At 39.7% G+C, this 21,530-nt stretch overlaps 1 protein-coding gene and 1 long non-coding RNA gene across 4 annotated transcripts in view; one reads left to right on the top strand and one right to left on the bottom strand.

Moving 5' to 3' along the window:
• itpkb (inositol-trisphosphate 3-kinase B) overlaps positions 1-12,303 on the bottom strand; it is a 29,327-nt gene extending 17,024 nt beyond the window's left edge. The window contains exons 1-5 of the mRNA XM_003440772.5: positions 11,857-12,303; positions 7,674-7,845; positions 7,172-7,322; positions 6,509-6,793; positions 4,540-5,463 (exon numbers count right to left, since the gene is read on the bottom strand). Of these exons, the coding sequence (XP_003440820.1) occupies positions 4,540-5,463; positions 6,509-6,793; positions 7,172-7,322; positions 7,674-7,714 (1,401 nt within the window). The 5' untranslated portion in view covers positions 7,715-7,845; positions 11,857-12,303. The remainder of the gene's footprint in view (positions 1-4,539; positions 5,464-6,508; positions 6,794-7,171; positions 7,323-7,673; positions 7,846-11,856) is intronic.
• Positions 12,304-12,491: 188 nt separating this feature from the next.
• Positions 12,492-16,418, top strand: LOC109194871 (uncharacterized). 3 transcript variants are annotated; one of them, XR_003214193.1, is made up of 3 exons: positions 12,492-12,572; positions 13,113-14,971; positions 15,058-16,418. It is a non-coding gene; the product is annotated as an uncharacterized LOC109194871 (long non-coding RNA). The 3 variants fall into 3 exon arrangements; XR_003214194.1 differs by having other exon boundaries at positions 12,559-13,182; positions 13,966-14,971; XR_003214195.1 differs by having other exon boundaries at positions 12,559-14,051; positions 14,252-14,971.
• Positions 16,419-21,530: the final 5,112 nt, after the last annotated feature.

Here is a 21,530-nt window from a genome sequence, read left to right as displayed (position 1 = left end):
GCACATTTAAATACAGCTGTGAAAAACAAAAAAAGGCCAAACTTTGAAACTTCACAGTAACAGTAAACACGGCAACATGCTCCATAGTTTATCTGCCATCTTACTCTCAGAATAACCGGCAATTTAAAGTTGTGGACTGGTAAATGTTTTTAGGCCTGCCACTAACAATGAAGCTGCTTTCCATTTAAGAAAAGAAAAACAAAAGAGTGAAATTACACTCCAAGCAACCAAACAGTATTTTTTTTTATTTTGTTTCGATATCAAAGATGGCTGAAAATGTTAACTTTTAGAAGCAGGAACATTCCAAATGTTTAATGATTAATAAACAATGTAAATATTTAACTTTTACCCTGACCAAAATAGCAGGGTTGTACTTTTCTATAGCTGTTGTAATATCAAGTTCATATTTTCATTAAATCGATCATTAGGATCATTTGAAACGGTGTCTAAATCGATGCCATGATTCTTACTGATGCACACAATTTCAGTTTAACGCTATTTAACCAAAGTAGTTAGTTTTCACTTACATGCAAGTCTATCAAGATCTGTTTAGGTTTAAACTACTCTAATGTGGATGTTTAAAGGGAAGCAAACGACTGACTGTCACCCGAAGTCACTGCTGGCTTAATTTTTTATTCCACAGAGCTCAACTGAAATCTTACAGAAAGAAAAAAGGTGCTGATGCCAATCTATGGCAGGTGTCCTTTTGTTAGAAGTTAAGTAAAGCTATGGCAACGCTGGCAGCGCCTGCAGTGTGTGTCTTCTAACCTTGGAGAGATGCCCACCAGTGAAAAGATCAGCCAAACAGTGTCTATATATGGCTCTGTTCAGATTCCAACCCCTACCAGTTAAGCATGAACTGACTTCATATAATCCTAAAGCTAACAGCAGAAGCACATATTAGTGAAAACAAAGGTGAATTCAGTGGTGAAACAATAAATGCTACATTTGAATATAGAGCATAAACTTTATCTGGGGTAAATCTATTAAAGGGGAGCACATTTGTGTCACACACAAACTTTCATTTTTAAAAAGCTCGCATGAAATTTTATCATTTAAAAAAATCTCTTTGTGTAGATATAGCAGTGCTGGTGCTACATTTAACTCTGAATCTATGAATTTCCTATTAGGGTTTCAAATCCTTTATTAATAATATCCCCAAACAATATCCGTGCAGTGTCGTTTCCTTTGGAAAATGCCACACAATGTGTATCCCTGCACCAAGCTGCCATTAGAAGAAGAAGGCTAAAAACTAATTTCCCTGTAAAGCCAGCTGAAAACAACATGGCTAATATGCAGTACACTTTGTACAACTTTTCCTCTCGTGCCCTTTTTTTCTGCTCTGTCTCTCTGCCAGTTTTACTGTCGAGCTCACTTTGTTTTTCGCTCTTTCTTATTCTCACAGTATCACTCCTCTTCTCTCTCTCCCTCTCCTCTCTCCTACATACCTCCCACACAAGCGAGCATGCTTTATGTGTTTCTGCACGTTTGCCTCTTGCACACACTCACCAGGTTTCCTTAAAACTGTACGGATCAGGAACTGTGACAAAAACATGAATAACCCACACGTTTGACATATCTGCGCCATGAAGAGCTCCTGTCTCTTTCTCTGTCTGGATAAAACCAAAAACAATGACCGGAAATATGCAAAGAGCAATACAAACAATATTCAAATCCATAAGCCAAGATCACTTAAACAAATCGTTTGTAATGCGAGTAGGCTGGTGAGAGCTAGGATATTGGTTTCGGGTGGGGTCATTCGTTAAATATGCAAGAAAAATGAAGGCATTTGCAAGTGAAAAATCTTTGGTCAATCTACCATCTCATCGATTTCATGTGGTTATATGGCTATACACTGAATATTTCAGTAGTTTTTCTGTTGCTGTTTCTTTCTTATTATAAGCACTTCTTTTTGAAAGCCAGAAACCGATTTTTTAGCACTTATTAAGTGCTAAACAAGAGCCAGCTCTGGGACTGGCACTGTGTAAGAAACATTAAAATCAGTTATACAATCCTTCGTTAAGTTGTGTTTCAAAGCAGAAGTGAGATGGCCTTGTGAACCTTTGCTGGCTACAAATAAAAACACATCCGCCCACCCACCTACACACACACTACATACCCAAACAGGCCTCAGCCTCCTCTCTGAACTGCATCCAAGAGCAGGAAAAGCCTAAGTGTGTGTGACTAGCAACTTCTCCTGCTTTCCCTCGTTCTAGCTATCACACTGTCTCACACAAACACACTCATACCCCCCCCCACACACACACACACACACACAGGTTGGGGCACAGAAGTAGCTTTGTTACCGTGAATGTCAAAAAATTACTCAGGCAGCGAGCACAGGCCAATTGATACAGGAGCACAGAGCAACATGCACAGGCACATTGAGGTGCACAAAATGAGCTATACAATAAGAGGCTTCTGGTTTAAGGTCGCACACGTGGGCCCCTTTGCTTTCATATAGGCATATTTTAATTGCACTGCAACACCCGAGTTATAAAGTTGCCTTTGTGTGAAGCCAAATGCACAGTCAGCAGTGATGAGGTTTCCTTCTTTTGATGACTAACACTGATCCAATGTGCCTTTTTTCTGTTACTGTATTGTGAATGTAGTGATTGCATCATTCGGTGGGAGCCAATGGTGATCGGTGTACACAGTGATTGTTTACTACAGGCTTGTAAAAAGATTTGGGGAAAAAGCACACTGATAAGCATCATTTTTCAGGACAGATGGTAGCAGAGTCTCGCAGAGACAAACTCCTTCCAGGAAAAGATAAGTTACAACATCACATCAGCAGGTTAAGTGTTTGGTAACCTGTTGGACTTCCAGTAAAAAAAAGGAAAAGGAAACTAATACTAAGCTAATATTAAAAAGTAGTATGCTTACAGTGTTTACTTTGACACATAAGCATCCCATTCATACAAAGGACTGTATTTATTTTACTAAGCAAAAAAATTCACAATAACCAGCTTGATGCTTGAAAAAAACAAAAACAAAAAAAGCAGACCAATAGATACACCCAGCATTACCACAATGCTACTCCTGGCATGGCTTAAAAATATTTTGAGATTTTCTTTGTTGATACAGTCTCATTATTTTATTAGTGCCAGTCATTTATCAAAAATGTTACAAAAACTTTAGCTTTTCCAATATTGTCTAATTTTTTTAATGAAATGTTCATGTTATTCACACAACTTAAAATTCAGTGCTTAACCTGATTAAAAAAAACCCTCTGCTCCCCTGCAAGAAGCCAAAAAGGGACAAAATAGTTATTTCTTTTATTTATAGTTATTTACCTAATTTGTTTGAACTTGTCAGCAAAGTACGAGTCTTTGTTCTCATTCTGCAATCCTTAATGTCTGTGCCAGTTTCTTTCATAGTTTCTCATCTATTACAGTGTGTGTGTGTCGTGTGTGTGTGAGGGGGCAAGCAGAAACAGGGTGAAGAGAAGAAAGCAACAATGGAGGTAATCAGAAATTGTCGACTCTGACCACAATAATTGTTGCTGAACAAGTTCTAATTAGCCCAAAGCCAAAGCGGCGCCAACCCCAAATGTCTGTAAGTCTGATGGGAGTGAAGCTGACCACACATGGCGCTTTAACAGCAACTTCATTTCAGAAGCAAAGTTCAAAGACAATCTGCGCTATGAGACCACACTTCTTTTAAAAGAAAGGTGTGCAGAGTTAGCGCCATTGCAAACCATTTACTCTCAACAAAAGTAAGAAACTGAGGGCGGGGGGATACTACATTTTTCCTACATTTTCGCAACAAAGTTTGGCATGCTACAACTACACCGCCAGCTGCTGTTTGTCAGTCCACAGTTCATAATCCTACACCCTACAGTATCCTTTCCTCCTCAACAGTCAGTTTTTCATTTTTTGTCATCATCACTTACTGATATAGCTATATATAGTTGCTTGAGAAAAGTGCAGACTTTCCAGCTTAGCTCATCCAACGGGAATGGTTGTGAGACCCTGACATGAAAGAATGCTGTGGTTATGAGCTAGTTAAGAACATACTCCACTGTGAAGTCAACAACATAACTTCCATAAACTTACAACACCATCTTACAACATGCCAGGCAAGTCTTTTGGTTTCCTTTTGCGCTTTATAATAACACAGCTTCTGTATGCAGCACTACATGAATGGACAATCTCTGTGGTCAGACCTTCAGTTCACAGATCACACTTCAATTTTAGCACTCAAGATGTTTGTTCCATTATGATGCATTAGCTAGGAAACTCAAGCTCTTTGAAGCATGCTTCAAATAACCAAAACCAGCGAGCTTCTGAATGGTTGGAAAGTCATTAAAATGATTGCTTGTATTAAGTGTGATATGGCTGTAAGTAAGTTGGTTCTTAAGAGGAAGAACATTATTATCCGTCCCCTAGCTTTCAAGGAGAACTCATCCCTGACATTTCCTGTGTGCATTTCATGCGACAATCTTATTGGAAGTTTCCAATTAAATCCACTGAATAGCCAGCAGGTTGTAGATAAAGTGACAAACAAGCTCAAATCTCAGATTTTGAATCAACTTACTGCTTTCTGTTGAGAACTGAGGAATGCAGGGTTGAGAAGCTGTTCTCCTTTCTCCGTATCACTGGAAATATCCTCCTCCGACTCCTCCCACGAAGAGGAGAAACCGGCTGAGGAGGCAGAGGACGATGACAGCTTCCTGAGAGAACGAGTGGAGTTTGGCACGGGGCTAGAACTGGGGCTAGGCGAGCAGCTTCGCCCCTGGTCTGAGCAGGAGCCTTCAGAAGTTTGAGGCTGGTTTTCCAAACCATGGTCAGTTACTATGACGGCAGGGATGGAAGAGTGGTTTGAGGTGTGCTCGATCATGTCGAGCAAACAAGGGGTGCTCTCGCTGCTTTGTGCCTGGGACATTTCAGGGTTAACCTCCAACGTGTGTCCTTCTGGCTGGAGCAGCATTTTAGTACACAACAGGTCCTCTTTCTGATCCATCAGATCTCTTCCATCTCCCAACATTTGCTTGCTCTCTGCTTCCATGTCCCTCAGTACTTCTCCCTCTTTTTTCTCTGTGTCTGTCATTCGATCTTTATCAAATGTCTCAAGAAAACCTTTATCAAACAGTCCGTCTAAAGAGGGAGTTTGCTTTGTTGTTTCTGAAAGGCAGTCATTTTGTTTAATCAGTGTCTTGTTGTCTGTATTTGATTTAGTGCCGCTGCTGTCCCTCTCACCATCACTCTTTCCTCCTTCTCTTCTTTCTCCTTCCTTTGTTTCTTCATCCCTTTCTCTCCCATTTTGGACAACAGAGGGGGCTTTAATTTCTTGTGGGTGGGTCATTAGGTGATCCAGAGCTGTGTTTCCTTTACCAGGATCAGAAGGAGTTTGTTGAGTCACTCGTCTGGGAGACCGAGGGCTGCGCTGGAGCTCACTATTAAGTACCTGGGCACGGATCCCGGAAATGTGGGCCTCGAAAATGCCAACTTTTCCCCTCACCTGCAAGACACAGAGAGAACATTGAAACTACGGTTTGATTTTCTTGGTCTTACTGCAGAGACGTATGCTTTGATGCATATTTGTGTTTTCAATATTTGGTTTAAATAGTTTAGGATTTTCACAGGTGTAGCAAAGCTTTAGACAATGTCAGAAAAATAAACAGAGAAGAAGTAATTGAAAAAAATACCATAACAAAAACCACCAATATTAAGAAAACACAGCAGGAATGACCCACGGCGCTAAAATTTTCCATTGCCTGGCATTAAACAGAGTACTTGAAAAATGGGCCGCTGGCACGCTACAACTTCAGTGTGTGACTGTCTGCAGTTTCACTGTCAGTTCTGAAGTATGTTGGCATTCCCCTCAGTAAGAATAAGGAGAAAGAGGGTAAGGGAGCATAAATGTCAAGATGAATTTAAACCAACAAAAGTACTTTTGTTAAATCTGTATTGAAATCGAACTGAAAGAAATCTAATTCTGGTCCCTCTTTTGTTTATTCAGTGCACAGCAACCTCTAAAGAAGCCAAGTTGAGTTAACTCACAAGCTTCATCATATTATAGAGTGCCTATTTTCTTTAATAGTTTATGCATGATGAAATCCAATAAAAGTCTTAAATGGAAGTGGATTATAGTACATTAAAAGCTGTATTTGTTTTAGTAAATCCCACTAAGTTTTGCAACTTCTGTTTTCAGGAAGACCTGATGAAAATCCTGTAACTGTTTTACTGAATGACATGCAGACAGCTTTTCTATATACATACAAACACAAGAAAGAAACAGCTGAAAATGCATGTGGTTTTCCTTTTACTTTTCACCGTCATCACCTACAGCTGTGTAAGAGTAGCTATGGTAGCATGGACATGACTGCCCCAGCAAATCAAATTAAACCAGGAAATCCTTCTATATTTTATTTCATTGCTTTGTCGCATAACTGCCTTTTTTGGATGCAGACAGAAATGGTGGTAGATGTAGCAAGTATAAAAAAAGCTGATAAAACATGCTGAGAGTGAGGATGGACACTTTTGAAAAGCACATGTCTGATCACCTCAACGTTCTGCAGCTCTCTGTGGATCTGCAGCAGCTGCGCTTGGCGTCTCCTCTCCTCTCGCTTCTCTCCTCCTCCCGTCTCTCCTCCCCTCTCCTCGTGGCCGTCTTCGTCCCCTCTATCTTCACCGCCAGGCGAGCTCAGGCGTCGGACTCGCTGGCCCACATTGACTCCTAGGAGCTCCGGGCTTCGCGGCGAGGGGGAGCGAGCGCGAGGTGTGGGGCTAGGTGAGCGCAAGGGTGAAGAAGGGAAGATAAAGGTTTGACCCAAGCCACGAGGGCTTGTCTAAAAGGAAAAAATACAAAATAAAACATAATGGGATTTACTAACAGGAGATGTAAAACAATATGAGCTGTACAATATATACAAATTAAATAATCTAAGCAGTTAACGTGTTTCGCTTTGCCATTTTTTTTCACATTTCTTTTAATATACCCCCATACTGAACTACAACAAGTGGAAATTGTAGCATCCAGGTAAAAGCTAGTGTAGTTTCAAATTAATCTCAGTTGGATACCAATATTATCTATCTTAACTGGCATTAGCTTTCAAGGTGTTTTACTATTGCTCTAGTGCTTTTGTGTAGACAATAATCTACTAGAAAAAGTTGGAAAATACATGAACAGTCTCTTCAGATTTTGGAGGATATGATGAACAGGCTACCTGTGGACTTGTTGGGCTGTAGAGACCTCCTCCCAGTAACTGGCAGTAGGTGCTCCGATCTGGAACTGGCAGCACAGGTCGGGCAGCTGGTGTGATTCGGGCTCGAGAGCTGGCACTAGAGGAGCCTGGCTGGGTGTGAAACTGATTACCACTGTGGAGATGTGATGTGGAGAGACAATAGGAGAGGGTTTATTTTTAGGTTAACGTGCTTCAATAGGTTGTAATTATATTAGTAACTAAATAGGAAGCATCAGCGAAACCTAGACTTGAAATAAAGAGCACATTCATTGACAACATGCCCATAAAGTATGTGTCCCTTAAAGTTTTTAATTGCTCTCTAATGTAGTACAAACAAAAAAAGAAATCCTGTTTGTCTGGTCTAACGGCTACATCAGCAGCCAAATATGTTTAAAGTATACAATTCCCATGCGAAAACTTTCCAGGAAATCTGTGTATTCTCTCAACAGTTAAAGGCAAATGAGACTTTTGAGAAATCCCATACCTGTTCATGACTCCGTTTAGGTTCAGGGCAGAGGCTGCCATCCCCGCGGCCAAGCCAGGGGCTTTGAGTGCTGGGTACACATCTGACAAGCTCCCCTGAAGCTGCAGGGAGGTCTGGAGATCAGCTTTCAGCGGTTCCTCTGCATATAGTCACAGAAAATCTGTACCCAGCGCTAAAAAAAAGTCAAGGGAAGTTTGTTTTAGTATGTCAAAGCCCTATTATGACTAAAAATCAAAATAACAAACAGTCTTTAACATAATCTTTTGTACATAAAAGTCCCTTTCCAAAAAGGACAAACACTGGGCCTCCGATTTTCCATCAGTAACTGTGTGATGGACAAAAAGGACTAATATTGTTAAACCAAAACTTAAAACATCACTGGAAAATAAAAACAGAGAGAAAGTGAAGCAGATAAATGAAGGATAAATGCTGCAACGTAAAACATTTCAGTCACTGGATAAAAGTTGCAATTTATTCCAGAGCCCACAGCTCATCTTTCAGGGAACTGATCTTTTTTACACCAGGTTTGCATGCTACCGTATACAACTTTGTTATAAAAGCACCGGCGCCACACCTGCCAAAATTCCTCCCAATCAATCTCTCACTATTGTTTTGCTCTTCTCGGTGCTGCGGCACTACACTGCTTATTTGAGAAATTAGCTGCAGTCTAAACATGACATGACATTCCTTCAGGGGAGAGGCCTGCAGAAAAATTGCTGAATTGAGGAGATATATATACGAGCCAAAGTGAGAGAGTGAGAAATTACAGTTAAAATGATGGTGTCAGTGTTACAATCCAAAACACTTGTGCATAGTCCCCTTATTACCTGACAGTAATTAATTAAAAGTGTTCCACAGAGTTCAGTTCCTCTTCTTTTTAAAATGATTTATAAAGAATCATATCATTTTAAACTAACTGGGTTTAAAACATGCTCATCTAAATAACACAATATTCTACTGCTGATTCTGCTCAGTCTATTTAAATCTCTGGAATCCCATTATCATGATGTGACACACAGAAATGTGCAGTCACCCATTAGTACTTCTCTTTTTGCAGACAACACACCCACTGACATGTGTTTTTGGTCCTGCACTCTGATTGGCCAAATTCGAAAAATAATAAAAACATCATAATATTGCAGAAACTGTGTATGTTCTTCTTTATTTTGATTTATTTTTTGCAGAAAAAATAAATGGAAGATTTGTATACAAATTCTTTATTTTATTTCTAATGTAAAAATCATCTGACAAAGCCAACTAAGTATACTGACTTGGTATATATTAACTCACTTGAACTCAAGAACAGAATAAGCTTTCTATTATATAATCTATTGTTTCATTCACATACAATGCATGCAGTTAAGCTGCATAACGGCTCGTAGTTCCATGTCCCGCAGTGAAAAAAGCCATGCAAATACTGTGCAACAGAAGTGTTTGATTTGGAGTGGTCAACTGCGCAGCGCTTTCAAAAACGTCTAATTTCTCAGTGGCTCCTACTTTGTTTCAATTTGATTCAACATTATACTTTAAATTTCAAATGCTCAGCTTCAAGCGAGACTGATGAATGAGTGTAGATATTAAGTGTTTTTCCTTCTGCAGCTGAGCAAGATATTTTAGCAACAGTGAAATGGAATGTGTGCAGCCCAGATAACATAGCTTTGCACTTGCTACATAACTTTGCACTTTTGCTGTAACAAAACAAATTTCCCACCTGTGGGACTAATAAAGGTCATCTTATCTCTTCTTATAGCTTAAAAGAGACAGAAACACACTGTATATTTTTCACACCAAACAACTAGTTTGCAGGTAAGAACACCCAGCTGAAGCCTGTATCTCTAACAATCTAGAGCTTTTCAAATCTTTTCAGTCAAGTTGGCTTCTCCCAAGCATAACAGGATTCCTGTTCTTGCCACCTTGCCAAAAACTGCCTTGGCATGAGTTTTGATTCCTGATAAGTTAGACAGCAGTTTATGACCCAGGGGGTAAAGATGGGATTTCCTCGTTGGGTTGTGACGCAGTTAGATAGAGGCTGAAAACAATCTGAATGTCTCGCCTCTCGAGTACTTCACAAAACCACCACTCCTACTTTTTTCACACTGTTTAATCACTTGTCTTTGTTCTAGTCTTAGTGGACGCAACACAAAGGCCCACAGGGGATGAGGGAAGTCTGAGAGGGAGACACGGAGACAGTGCAGGCATGGATAAAAAGAAGGAAGAGAAAGCGGGGAAAGGAGAGGTGCTCACAGGCTATTTTGGTTGCCTTTTCTGAACCTCTCATGCAGAAGTAGTGGATTTACTTTCCGTGAAACAGCTCGGAGTGAGTAATGAAAAGGCACTGGGCACCAGAAACCATTTTCACACTTGCAGATGTGTAGCTGACCCCCAAAAACCTATCTCCATCTCAGGACAGCTCAAAATGTTTTGAATATTTAGCTTCGTGGGGTTTGTTGCCCCGCGTGGACCATCTAAATTTAGACTGTTACTAAGAGAGAGCTTAAAAAGTCTTAAACAACTGACTGACCGCTTCATAAAGTGGATCAAGGTGCTTCAAATGAGATCAGTCGGATCACATATAAAGCAAAATTCATCTATTGTGCCACGATGGCCTAAATAAAGGGGCAGGGCATTTCCTGAAAGACAACATTCAACAGAAGAGAAATGAATTTGACAGCTATACTACAACATACTTTATTTCTTTAAACAAACTCTGTTGTCAATACACTCGCATTACTGCACTTAAAACACTTCAGAGTGTTGTCAGTGCTTTAGCACAGCCTAATGTCTCACACACACACTGAGTGGGACTGTGCGAGCATTCAAACTGTCCGCTTGCCTACACAAGTGGGCAATAAACCTACATGCAGTACACTAATAAAAAGGCAGATGATGGGGAAAAAAAGTGTGGAACATGATGATGATGATGACGATGAACGCTCCTTGGAATTTACAAGCAGATATTATAAGGATGGGGTTAACAAAGGTAAAAAGATGATATATTACAGTGACATCTGTTTCTTTGTGAGCTTTGCAGTGTTTACCCTTTTAAAACCTCTCTTTGTGTATTAGGATATTCTGGGCAATGTTACAGTTCTACAGTTTATAGTGACTCTGAATGTTTATGTGACTAGTTTAAAAGGATTAAGTAGTACATAAGCAGCTTCTCTTTACAATACATCAACAGATAGATGGGCTTTCTAAATAAAACTGCACATATAACGATAGATGAGCGTGTCCATACCACACACTCCTAGCAGATGGAACACGCAGAGCTCAGATTCTCATTTTCAAAGGGCTTGGGTCGGAAAAATTATAAATAAACAGAGCTCCAGTGATCAGCAATTATTCTAAAAATGATGTATTTCTTAAAATTTAAATTTTGCTGCCAGCTTCTCCAGTATGCTGATTTGCTATTTGACTGTTACACATCAAAGATAAGTGAATATGTGGGATTTTGGACTCTTGGGTGGGACAAAACAATCTGACATTATTTACACCAAGCAAATATTCAAGGGAAGGCAGACAGATTAATCAGTAATGAAATAAACTGTTTAATCTAATGCTATTATTTATCTCGTAATATCTACTATTATACAAGCTATTGGGTTATATTGCCGCTCAAATAATCGATCAGCGTACAAGTTGATAAAATTATTTATATCAGGGAAATACTTCGTAAAAAAAAAAAAATCTGCTCTAGATTTATTTTAGAAGCAAAACTTAATGAAATTTAAAGGTTGGCCTATGTAAGGCACAGAAATGTGTTTATAAAAACTGTAGAAATTTATCTATTAAAAAAAAATGACTTTAACCACTTTTAAAGTCAGTGGCTGTGTTTCAGTTTTCCATGAATGGTTACCTCTTGCAGTCATTGGAGGCTAGTCCAAAGCGATTAGATAAGGTATTTGCAATAATTCAGCTTTGAAAAGTGGGTTCATTTTTGGACTCAGCTCCTACAAAATGTTCTAAAACTCCAGGTTTGAAAACTCAACTTTAGCCTGCACGACGCTGCATAAAACTCAAAATAAGGGCAAAGAAAGAAGAAAGCTTCCCCACGTTGGCTTGGCCTCTCAGCCCACCAAAGAGGATGCTACCTCTCCATACCGAGGTGCTGTTATTAAACTGTAATAAAGCAACATCCAGTCACAGTGCTGTTGTGATGGAGGTCATGCCGGTGTTATCTTACCTCAGCCCCGTCCTCTCCAAAGCTGCTGCGGGACACTTTAATCAGTCTGTGATATTACGGTCATCACCAGCAGCAATATCTCGATGATGAGTCTTCGCTGTCTCTGAGTGTGACACTCGCAACAGCAAACGCACAAAGGCAACACTAGTCTCTACTCCTGTCTCGTGCGGTTTGACTTTTTTCCATGAACCAACTTCGACGCAAACGCCTTTTCACTAAAAAACCAATTAAAAAACCCTCTTCAACAGGAGAAAAAAACTTTAAATGTCCCTTTCTTCTGTGAGCATCTGGTTGTTGGTGAAGAAGACTTTAAAGCATTTCAGAGTCGGTCCAGTTGAATTCCCGTCACGGCTTTGCTCTCAGGATAAGCACTTTCTGGTGAGGTTTCTGTTGTCATGTGTTGCTCGACACCTCGCTGCTCGTAGTAAAGCGCTGTTTGTCTGAGTGCTTGAAGCCGGAAGCAACCACGGAGTATCTCTCTCTCCCTTCGCTCTCTGTCTTTCTCTCTCTCTCTCGGTTCACTGCAGGGCTAAAAACTGAGAAGCCGAGCGCGAGCCGTGTTCTCTCGCTTTGTGGACGCACGTGCACTACTGAGGGGAAACCCTCCTATAAACACGCACACGCGCGCGTGCTGAAAGTTAATTAAAAGTAGCAGTAGCGGTGGGTTCGAGTTAAAAGTGAGATACTGCTGACACCGCGGCTGTCGTCGTTATCTTGTAGGTTCTTCCATCTAATTCAAATTAGCTTTATTTGGCTTGACAGTGATTAAGGACATGCATGACTGCGCAAGCAAAGCAGGTAGCCTGCAGTATTTAGGAATCCAGTGTTTTGTGGTTATTAAAGCAGGCAGTATTGTTAGTGAAATGAGTAGGCTAGCTAATATTAGCTGCAATTCACAGACAGAATTACCCTGAGTGTACTATTATTTTAATATGGCCTTTAGTGTTACTACCCGTTTTCTACGAAACTATGGTAATGATACTTTTAAAGCTGGGCACTTTATTAGGTACACCGGGTTGTAATGCTTAGAACTGCCTTCAGAACTGCCTCATTTCTTCATAGCAAAGATGCAACAGTGTTCAGGCAGGCTGTGGTGTTTAAATGATGCTCAGTTGGTACTAAGTGTGTCAGGAAAATATCTCCCACACTGTTACACCACCAGCAGCACACTGAAGCGGTGATACAAGCCAGGATGGATCCATGCTTTAATGTTGTTTATGCCAAATTCTGACCCAACTATCTGATTGTTGCTGCAGATTTCAAGACTCATCGAACAGGAGAGGCACCCGGTGTGGTCTTCTGCTGCTGTTGTCCATCTGTTTCAAGGTTCAAAATGTTGTGTGTTCAGAGATGCTCTTCTGCATACTTTGATTGTAACCACTGGTTATTTGAAGCAGCCTGACCTTTCCGTTTTGATCTCTCTGGTATCAGTGAGGCATTTTCATCATGAAATACTCATACTAACTCATCCGACACAATCAAAGCCATTTAAATCATCTGTTATCCCCACTGTGATGTTCAGTTTGAACTTCAGCAGCTCGTCTGCCCCATGTCAACGTGCCTAAATGCATTGAGTCGCTGCTGTGGGATTGGCTGACTAAATATTTGCATTACCAAACAGTTTAACAGGTGTACCTAATAAGTAGTCAGTGAATGTATATGTATGTGATCAGGAAGGGCAATGTTAATCTTGTCTGTTAGATGCGCACTTGTATAGCAGTGGAGTATAAACTAAACTGAACATTATACTCTGATGAATCAGACTTGTTTCAAAATAACTCCCAGGTAATCAAGAGTAATTATTTGCGCCTTCCCCACAGGCTGTACACAATACAAATGAAACTGCCAAAGTACGTAATTGAATTACAAGCACGATCAAAGCCGGCACACAGAATGGGTGTAAATGAAAACTGTGTAGGGCGTGCTAACATTTTTGCAGCCTCTTTGAAATGTATTAATACAAATTTAAAAACAAAAGGCCCTGCACATCCACATGTGTGTTCTCAGTAATAATTGAATCATTAGTTACCTGGAACTGCCTGGAACTTAAAAAGCCTAGTTATGTGATGATATATAGCTATAGTTATGTAAATTGTCCCACCCAAACAGGTGAAAAATAGCCAGCAGGAGAAGCAGGAAACTGTCAATTGAGCACAAGTGGGAATACACCATGAGAAGAGGTGTAATCACGAAACGTAAGTGAGAAACACCTATGCAGCTCAAGCTGACCCTTCATCAGTCCGTCTCATCTAATGAACATTGTACTCGTTGTGCTCACATGCTACATTATTAGAAATGTAGCAAAAGTTAAAAACGGGATGATGAAGTTGTTTGGATGTACGGGGTTGTTTCTTTGCCTGTTGTGAATCTGTTTAACTCTCTGTTTGGATGCCAGGATAAAGAGTCGTGCTGGAAATTGTTGATTTGAATGTGGCCGGTGATGCAAGAGCAGTAAAATGAATTCTCCAACCACAGAGGACAATACAGCAGCGCTGTGAGTGACCGAAGTAGCACGAGAGTTTAGTTCACCAAGACATTAAAAAATCAGTTAATTAGGAAATATCTCATTATGTTTGATACCAAAGTTAATGTTGCCATGCCGTAGAAGGAGGATCAGCAGTATCTGTACTTTAAACAACAAGTCACATGTGGATGGGCCTTCAGCAGTAGATGTTGCTTTGTCCAGATTGTTTTATTGTTGTTGTTTTTAATCAGGGCTGCGTTGAGATCCTGATAACAAGCAGTTTGGCAGTTTAATCGGGAGTCCTGCTCTGATTGTGAATTTCATCAGTACTGACACACCTCTACAAAACTATGTACTGTAGATAGCTATCAGTATAAAGGCTCAGTAGCTGTAGTATTTCAATAGCTCATTAGTTTGTTGCCAGTTTTTCCAGTTACAGTTTAACGTTGCCTTAGTTGGAATATGCAGGGTGAGGTGGAAAAATGCTGTTCTGTGTTTTTATCTTTTTTGCAATAATTTGGCCTTGAGCTTGAACCAAGTGAAAACAAAGCTCCATATTAACTTCCTAAGATGTTCATCAACACATAGATTTCAATCAGTACAATCAGATGTCAGGTACAAGAATTTTAAACATTTTTTCTTATCACAGGGGTCAAAGGAGTTTGCAAAGAAAAGCGTCTGGACTTCTTTAAGTTGCTTGAAGACGTTTTCACCTCTCATCCGAGAAGCTTCTTCAGGCGTAGTATGAAAACATTAATGCCGGTCAGGGTGTCATATGGAGATAATTGGTTACAGTATCAAACTGTGGTTAGGCAGGCTTCTTGTCCTAGTCCTAGTCTTGTCCTGGTATGAAATGCTTGAAATATTTCACATTTTTTCCAGGAAGGCTTAAGTGGGACTTTGTGTAGAGTACAGAAGAATGAAAAACCCAAACAAGTCCAACGTGTTTCCATTTGAGGAAACAATGTGTCATCTTAGATAAATGCATTTATTTAAGGACAATAGTCATCTTTCCAAAACATGGCTATGTTTTTCAAGCTTTTAGGTCTGCTTTGTTTTCACACTTGGCTAGCAATAGTAAAAGAGCTTCTCTTGTCCCACATGAAGTCAGAGGTGACACTAGTCATAAAAGAGTAGGTGCTGCCCTCTTGTGGTGTGTAAGTAATCTGCAAAATGGGAGCAGACTTGAGGTGTAAAGAGTACATACACTGCTCAAAAAATAACAAATAAAAAATGAAAGGAACACTTTTTAATCAGAGTATAGCATCAGGTCAGTTAAACCTCTGAGATATTGATCTGGTCAGTTAAGTAACAAAGGGATTGTTAATCAGTTTCAGATGCTTTGGTATAAATGAAATTTACAACAGGTGCACTAGAGTGGCAACAATGAGACAAACCACTGACATTTTTTCCCTGACTGTTTTTTTTAATCACTAGTTTTGCATTTGGCTAGTGTCACTACTGGTGGCCAGTGTCACTACTGGTAGCATAAGTTGATACCTGAACCCTATAGAGCTTCCACAGTTAGTCTAATTCCTCCAGGATGCCAAATCAATACGTCAATACGTGCCATTTCCAGAAGGTTTGCTGTGTCCCCCAAGATATTCTTAAGCATGGAGGAGGTTCTAGGAGACAGGCAGTTACTCTAGGAGAGCTGAACAGGGCCAGGATGAGTCCAGATATTGTGTTTTCCGTGTTCTCTCGTGGATAAAATATGGGTTTATGAGATTTACAAATCAATGCATTCTGTATTTATTTACATTTTACACAGTGCCACAGCTTTTTAATGATTGGGGTTGTAACAACTTTAAAATTGCGATAAAGCAGGTGATATGACATGGAAAATAGACCCACGAGAAACATGGCACTTCACAAGAGTCTGACAATTGCTTTGTATAATTGTTCAGTCTTGTAAATTTCTTTCTTTGAAAAAGTTTAGGACATTTCAAAAATCAAGTAAAGCTGTCAGCAAAATGTGAAACAACCATTATGACTTTATGTTCAAAATGTCTATATTTTGTTGAAGAGATAACAGCTGAAGCATAACTAGGACTAGGCTGTACTTTTGTGTAATACCACTTTGTACCACAAGATGGCTTTAAATGTAAATTGTAAATGTAAACTTTATTAAATGTAAATTGTGTAAAATCTTGCCTTGCAGTAAACTCTTTCATTTATTTATTTTTTAACCTCTCACTTCTGTAGGACAAAAAACTTCACCGCTGTCCGTCTTCTGTTTACCTCAGCGAGTATCCATATCTTTCTGTTTAGGAGGCTTTAAAACTTTGTGAACTGAGTCCAGCACGAGTTGATGAGTCAAGTTCAAGTTCAAAGTTATTTATATAGCACTCAACAACAGGTGTTGACCAAATTACTGTACAATAAAATGGACAAGGCAAATGAAGTCAGTGAAGCTCACTTCTGTCTAATGAGCGCGATACTGAGGTGAGTAATTAAGGATATCCTGAACTTTTCTTTCGTTAAGCGCTGTTGCTAGCTGCCATTAGCTGGCGTTAGCTAAACTTTCCTAACATTGTTGGACTTGGTGTATTATCTCTTATACAATGTGAGGGAAAGTTTGAGTTTTAGGACACTTGAGCCTAACATTAGCTGACAAGATGTTAGCTTATAGCCAAGTATTGTTGTTTAGGTCGCATGTCTGATCTGCTGACAGTAAGTAAAGATGACAATAGGGGAAATAGTTATCATGTTTTCATGTTTTAGAGCCTTGACTTCACTTCAGGAAATTAGGCTTGAGGTGAGGAGGAAGAACGCATGAGTTTGTTGGGAGACATAAATACAAGCTGTATATTTGTTTGTTTGTATATTTATGAGTACAAACAAACAAATTTATGAGTACAATATTCTAGGTGATCGTGGCTCAAGCGTTGGGAGTTTGTCTTGTAATCGGAAGGTTGCCGGTTCGAGCCTGGCTCCGACAGTCTCGGTAGTTGTGTCCTTGGGCAAGACACTTCACCCGTTGCCTACTGGTGGTAGTCAGAGGGCCCGGTGGCGCCAGTGTCTGGCAGCCTCGCCTCTGTCAGTGCGCCCCAGGGCAGCTGTGGCTACAATGTAGCTTGCCATCACCAATGGGTGGATGACTAAATGTAGTGTAAAGTGTTGTGGGGTCCTATACAGGCCATTTACCATTTTCTATTAAATAAACTCAAAAAATGACTGTATCTTTCAGTCATTAAGAACACTTCATTATTTACAACAGTGACTTGAGAGTCACTTGAGAGTGGGGTTAAAAATAAATACCAAAATAGCAGCAGGCTTTTTAAAAAAATTCAGCACGTCCATTGATAACAAGCTGGTTAGCCCTCACCCGAAAAAGCAAAATATCACTTTAACGATCATTTGTAGATAATTTTAAGTAGCTGATATTCTTCTGGGTAGCTTTATATATAATACTAAATCATAATTTACTGATAGATCCATATTTTATATTACCATTTACTTATGCAAAATGATTAGTTGCTACAGCTTTAAGATAAATAAAGCAGAGTACAAAGTGCAAACATATATAATTCACTGCTGTGCTGTGGCACACCTGTGCCCAGATGTGAGGTATGTTACCTCTCTGTGATTAAAGTGCAAACACAGAGCTGAAAATACAGACTGTAGCTTGGTGACACTTGAAGAACAAGTTTCTAAATAAACAAGTGTTTTATTGCTGCTGATAAGCTAATGATGGGCGACTCTGCAGAGAAAGCTCTCTCCATATGTTTCATGCATACTACTTCCCATCAATATACATATATATTTTAACATAACTTTCTGTTTATGGCTTCCTGCTCTTTATTGATCTGTAGATGAAGTTGTTTGTCTTTTTGAAGGTTTTTTTTTCTCTCTCCTCCTTCCTCGACTGACACCTGATCCTGGAGTTTAGAGTTACCACACACAAACACAATAAGAGGCAGGGTGAGGGAGTGAGAGAGTTAAAGGCTGACTTCACATAACAGCAAATAGGTGTGAATGGATAAAGAAGTATTTGTTCAGTGTTAAGGTATTTGCTGAAGATAGAGCAAGAGAAGTAGACCTATTCAGGGAAGTCTGCAGTCCGCTCAATCCTCGCCTATCAGCTGCTTGTCAGGTAAAATCCACCTCAGTGTTTTTGCCTAATGTGGGTGTACTGTGCTGTCTTAGCATGTGTTTAGCATAGAAGCTGTACATCTCTTCAGCTTGTAGACTGCAGGCAACAGAGGTCCACAGACAGCATGCCATTTAGCTTAGAGAAGGTTCACTGACTGTAAAAGCGAGAAATGGTTTGCACTAAATCAGGGGTACTGTAGGGGGGTGTTTTAGTGTATTTCTGTTAAATGTGATTGTGTTTCCCCTTCTATGCTTGGTAATCTTCAGGACTAATACAGGTATTATATTCCCCTTGTGCATGTTTTATTTGTCATTTGTGTTGCCATGGATGAAACCTTTTAAAAATTCTAAAAATCACGCCTGAGAAGTTTTCATAGAACAAAAGACACATTCGACACCTTTTATAATATTTACATATCATAGTATCATAAACTAAGTGTTGTTCCTACTCTTCAACTGATGACTGAGAAGGATTTTGTAATGGTTAAAATATATGGCATCACATTCAGCAACAGTATCATGCAATAGTCTGGAGCCACCCCTCGTTTCTTTATATTTTGCTTCCAAGGAGCCGGTAATACTTCTCCAGGCTTTCTGATGGTCTTTCAAAGGTTTTCTTTAGTTGCTTTACTAAAACTTTGTTAAATTTTCTGTCCGGTCCTTGTACCTTACCATTATCAGAGGATTAATTTTTTTCTTTTCTTATTTTGTTTGTTAAGCCACTTAACTCTGGCCTGTGAATCATTCAAGCATAAAAAAAAAAAAAATCTAACTTAGGGGATCAAACAGTGTTGCAACATAACAAACAAGTCACTAATGAACCATTTATAAATTGTAACTTTAGGCGCTTTGTTACTTGCAGCCTGCCACAAAAACAAATGTCAAATATAACTCAGTGTGACAGGCTTAGAATAGTATTTTTGTATCAACAATGTGGTTTCCAAAGAGCCATTACTCAAATCTTGGTATATCTATGCATGGTGTGCATTGTGTCCTTAAAAAAATCAGAGGAAATTGGCAGGCCTAAAAACTATCTGAAAGTCCTTTCCTTAGGAAATAGGAAAGAAATAGAGCAAAGCCCTGACACAGAACCTGAGTGATGCAGCTGGCCCCTTAAATGATCCATCGACTGTTTACTGAAACCTGAAATGGTCCCAGTGGAAGGGTGGCTTTCGAGAACCCATTCCTACGGAAGGCAACAGAGAGAAAAAGCTGGTATGCCAAATTAAACAAGAACTGGTCTGAAAGTTCTGATAGAGTGATGAATCAAAATTTCACATTTTTAGTTCAAACTGTTTTTCATATGTAGAGGAGGTTAGGAGAGAGGTATAGCAATGAGTGTCCCTAGCCAACTGTAGAATCTGGTGGAGTCTATATTGTAGTTTGGACTGCATTTTAGTCAGTGGTGTTGGGGAGCTTGTCAAAATTGATGGAACTATAAACACAGAGAGGTACTTTTAGATTTTGATGTGCCATACAAACCCATCTGTACAACGTCTGTCCACAGCTTCATTTTTCAGCAGGACAGCTGGATCTCAAACACACTGCTAATGCAGTAAAAGCATACCTGCATAGAAAAACACACACTGCAGCTCTATCAGTTATGGATTGGCCTACCCAGCACCCGGACATCAGCGTTATTGAAGCAGTCTGAAATCATCTTGATGGTGAACAGAACAAACAGCAGTCAACATCCAAAGAAGAGCTTTGAATTTCCTGTTGAAAACTATTCCATAAAACTACTTAAAGAGATGAGAAAAAAGCTTGTCTAAGACTTCAGGCTGTTATGAAGAATAAAGCTGGTGATACAAAATATGGACTTTGGACATTTCAGGATTGTATAAGCTGTTTTTGATTTGTATACTGTATTTCCATTTATTTTTGCACTTTTCCATAAATTGTAGCAAAATTTCGAGCAAAATATAAAGAAATGAGATGTGGCTCAGGATGTTTTAGCTAGTGTAACCTCATATTAGATCATAATTTAACGTCTTGTATTAAAAAAATCTTGGACTGAATTTCATGGGGGCGGGGGTGGATTAAAAGAAAAATCAAGCTTTTTTGTCTTTACAGTTGTTGCTGATGATAATTACATGGACATCATTAGTCTGAAAGGATGCACCAATCATTAAATAATACTTAGCAAGCTCCCCCCCCCCCAATAAAGATAGGGGGCTGATTTGTTTCTAAAGGTTACAGAGATAAATGTTTCTCAGTTTAGGATTTGAGGATGACAGGCTCATAGCTGACTCGTCCTCAGATGAGGGTACAGACCTGCAGGGCAATAGTTGATCTAGTGGGCAATGTTTTACTATCCAGATGGCTGTGTCAGAGTAATTCTCCTTAGAAGGGCTCGCCACTAATCCTCCAGAGAATCTGCACTGGCTTGATCTCGTGTTTGCATGTGAAACCAAACAGCTAGCCTATTGTAGCTCCCTGGCTGTGAAAATGCTGACGTTCTCATTGTAGACTGTTGTATTGTGGAAATTATAGGACAAGTTATAGGTTTACTGGGAGGACACAGCTATCCACACTGTGAGCCTTTCTCATGAGCAGAAAGCAAAGAGTCCACAGCTTTGTTGGGTGCTCACCATACACTGAGAGGTTTCTGTAGGACAGAACAGGAAGGGATGAGATAATCAACAGAAGAGAGAGTGCTAGGAGAGAGAGAGAGATACAGGCACCATAGATTGAGTCAGGCTGATTAGGTGCAGATTCAAGTCATAAGATTGTCTTAATCTCAATGCTGGATCTATTTCTGCAACATGGGACCTTTGACAATCAGGTACACTTTTCAAGCTTTTAATATGGCTTTAGGCTGTTTACTGTAGTTTTTCTTATTGTGATCTTAGTCTTAATGGTGAGCCACACAAATTTAAATGTCTTAGAAGCAAGAAAAACTTTGACATTAAACTACACAGAGGCAAAAACAGCCTTTTAGTAGTCTGTTACAGGGTCGTGAAATAAAAAAGGCTGAAGACTTTAGGCACAAATGAAGGTGACGTTAACAGAGTGTGAGTAATTGTTGCGTTGTCGATGCTGTGAGGGGTTGGGCTGTGTATTGTCTTTTTTCCCCATGGCTGGTCTGGATGACTCATAGGTGCAAAGGAATCAG

Source organism: Oreochromis niloticus, linkage group LG15, assembly GCF_001858045.2.
Source record: "Oreochromis niloticus isolate F11D_XX linkage group LG15, O_niloticus_UMD_NMBU, whole genome shotgun sequence".
Lineage (NCBI taxonomy): Eukaryota > Metazoa > Chordata > Actinopteri > Cichliformes > Cichlidae > Oreochromis > Oreochromis niloticus.
This window is presented reverse-complemented; position numbering and strand designations above follow the sequence as displayed.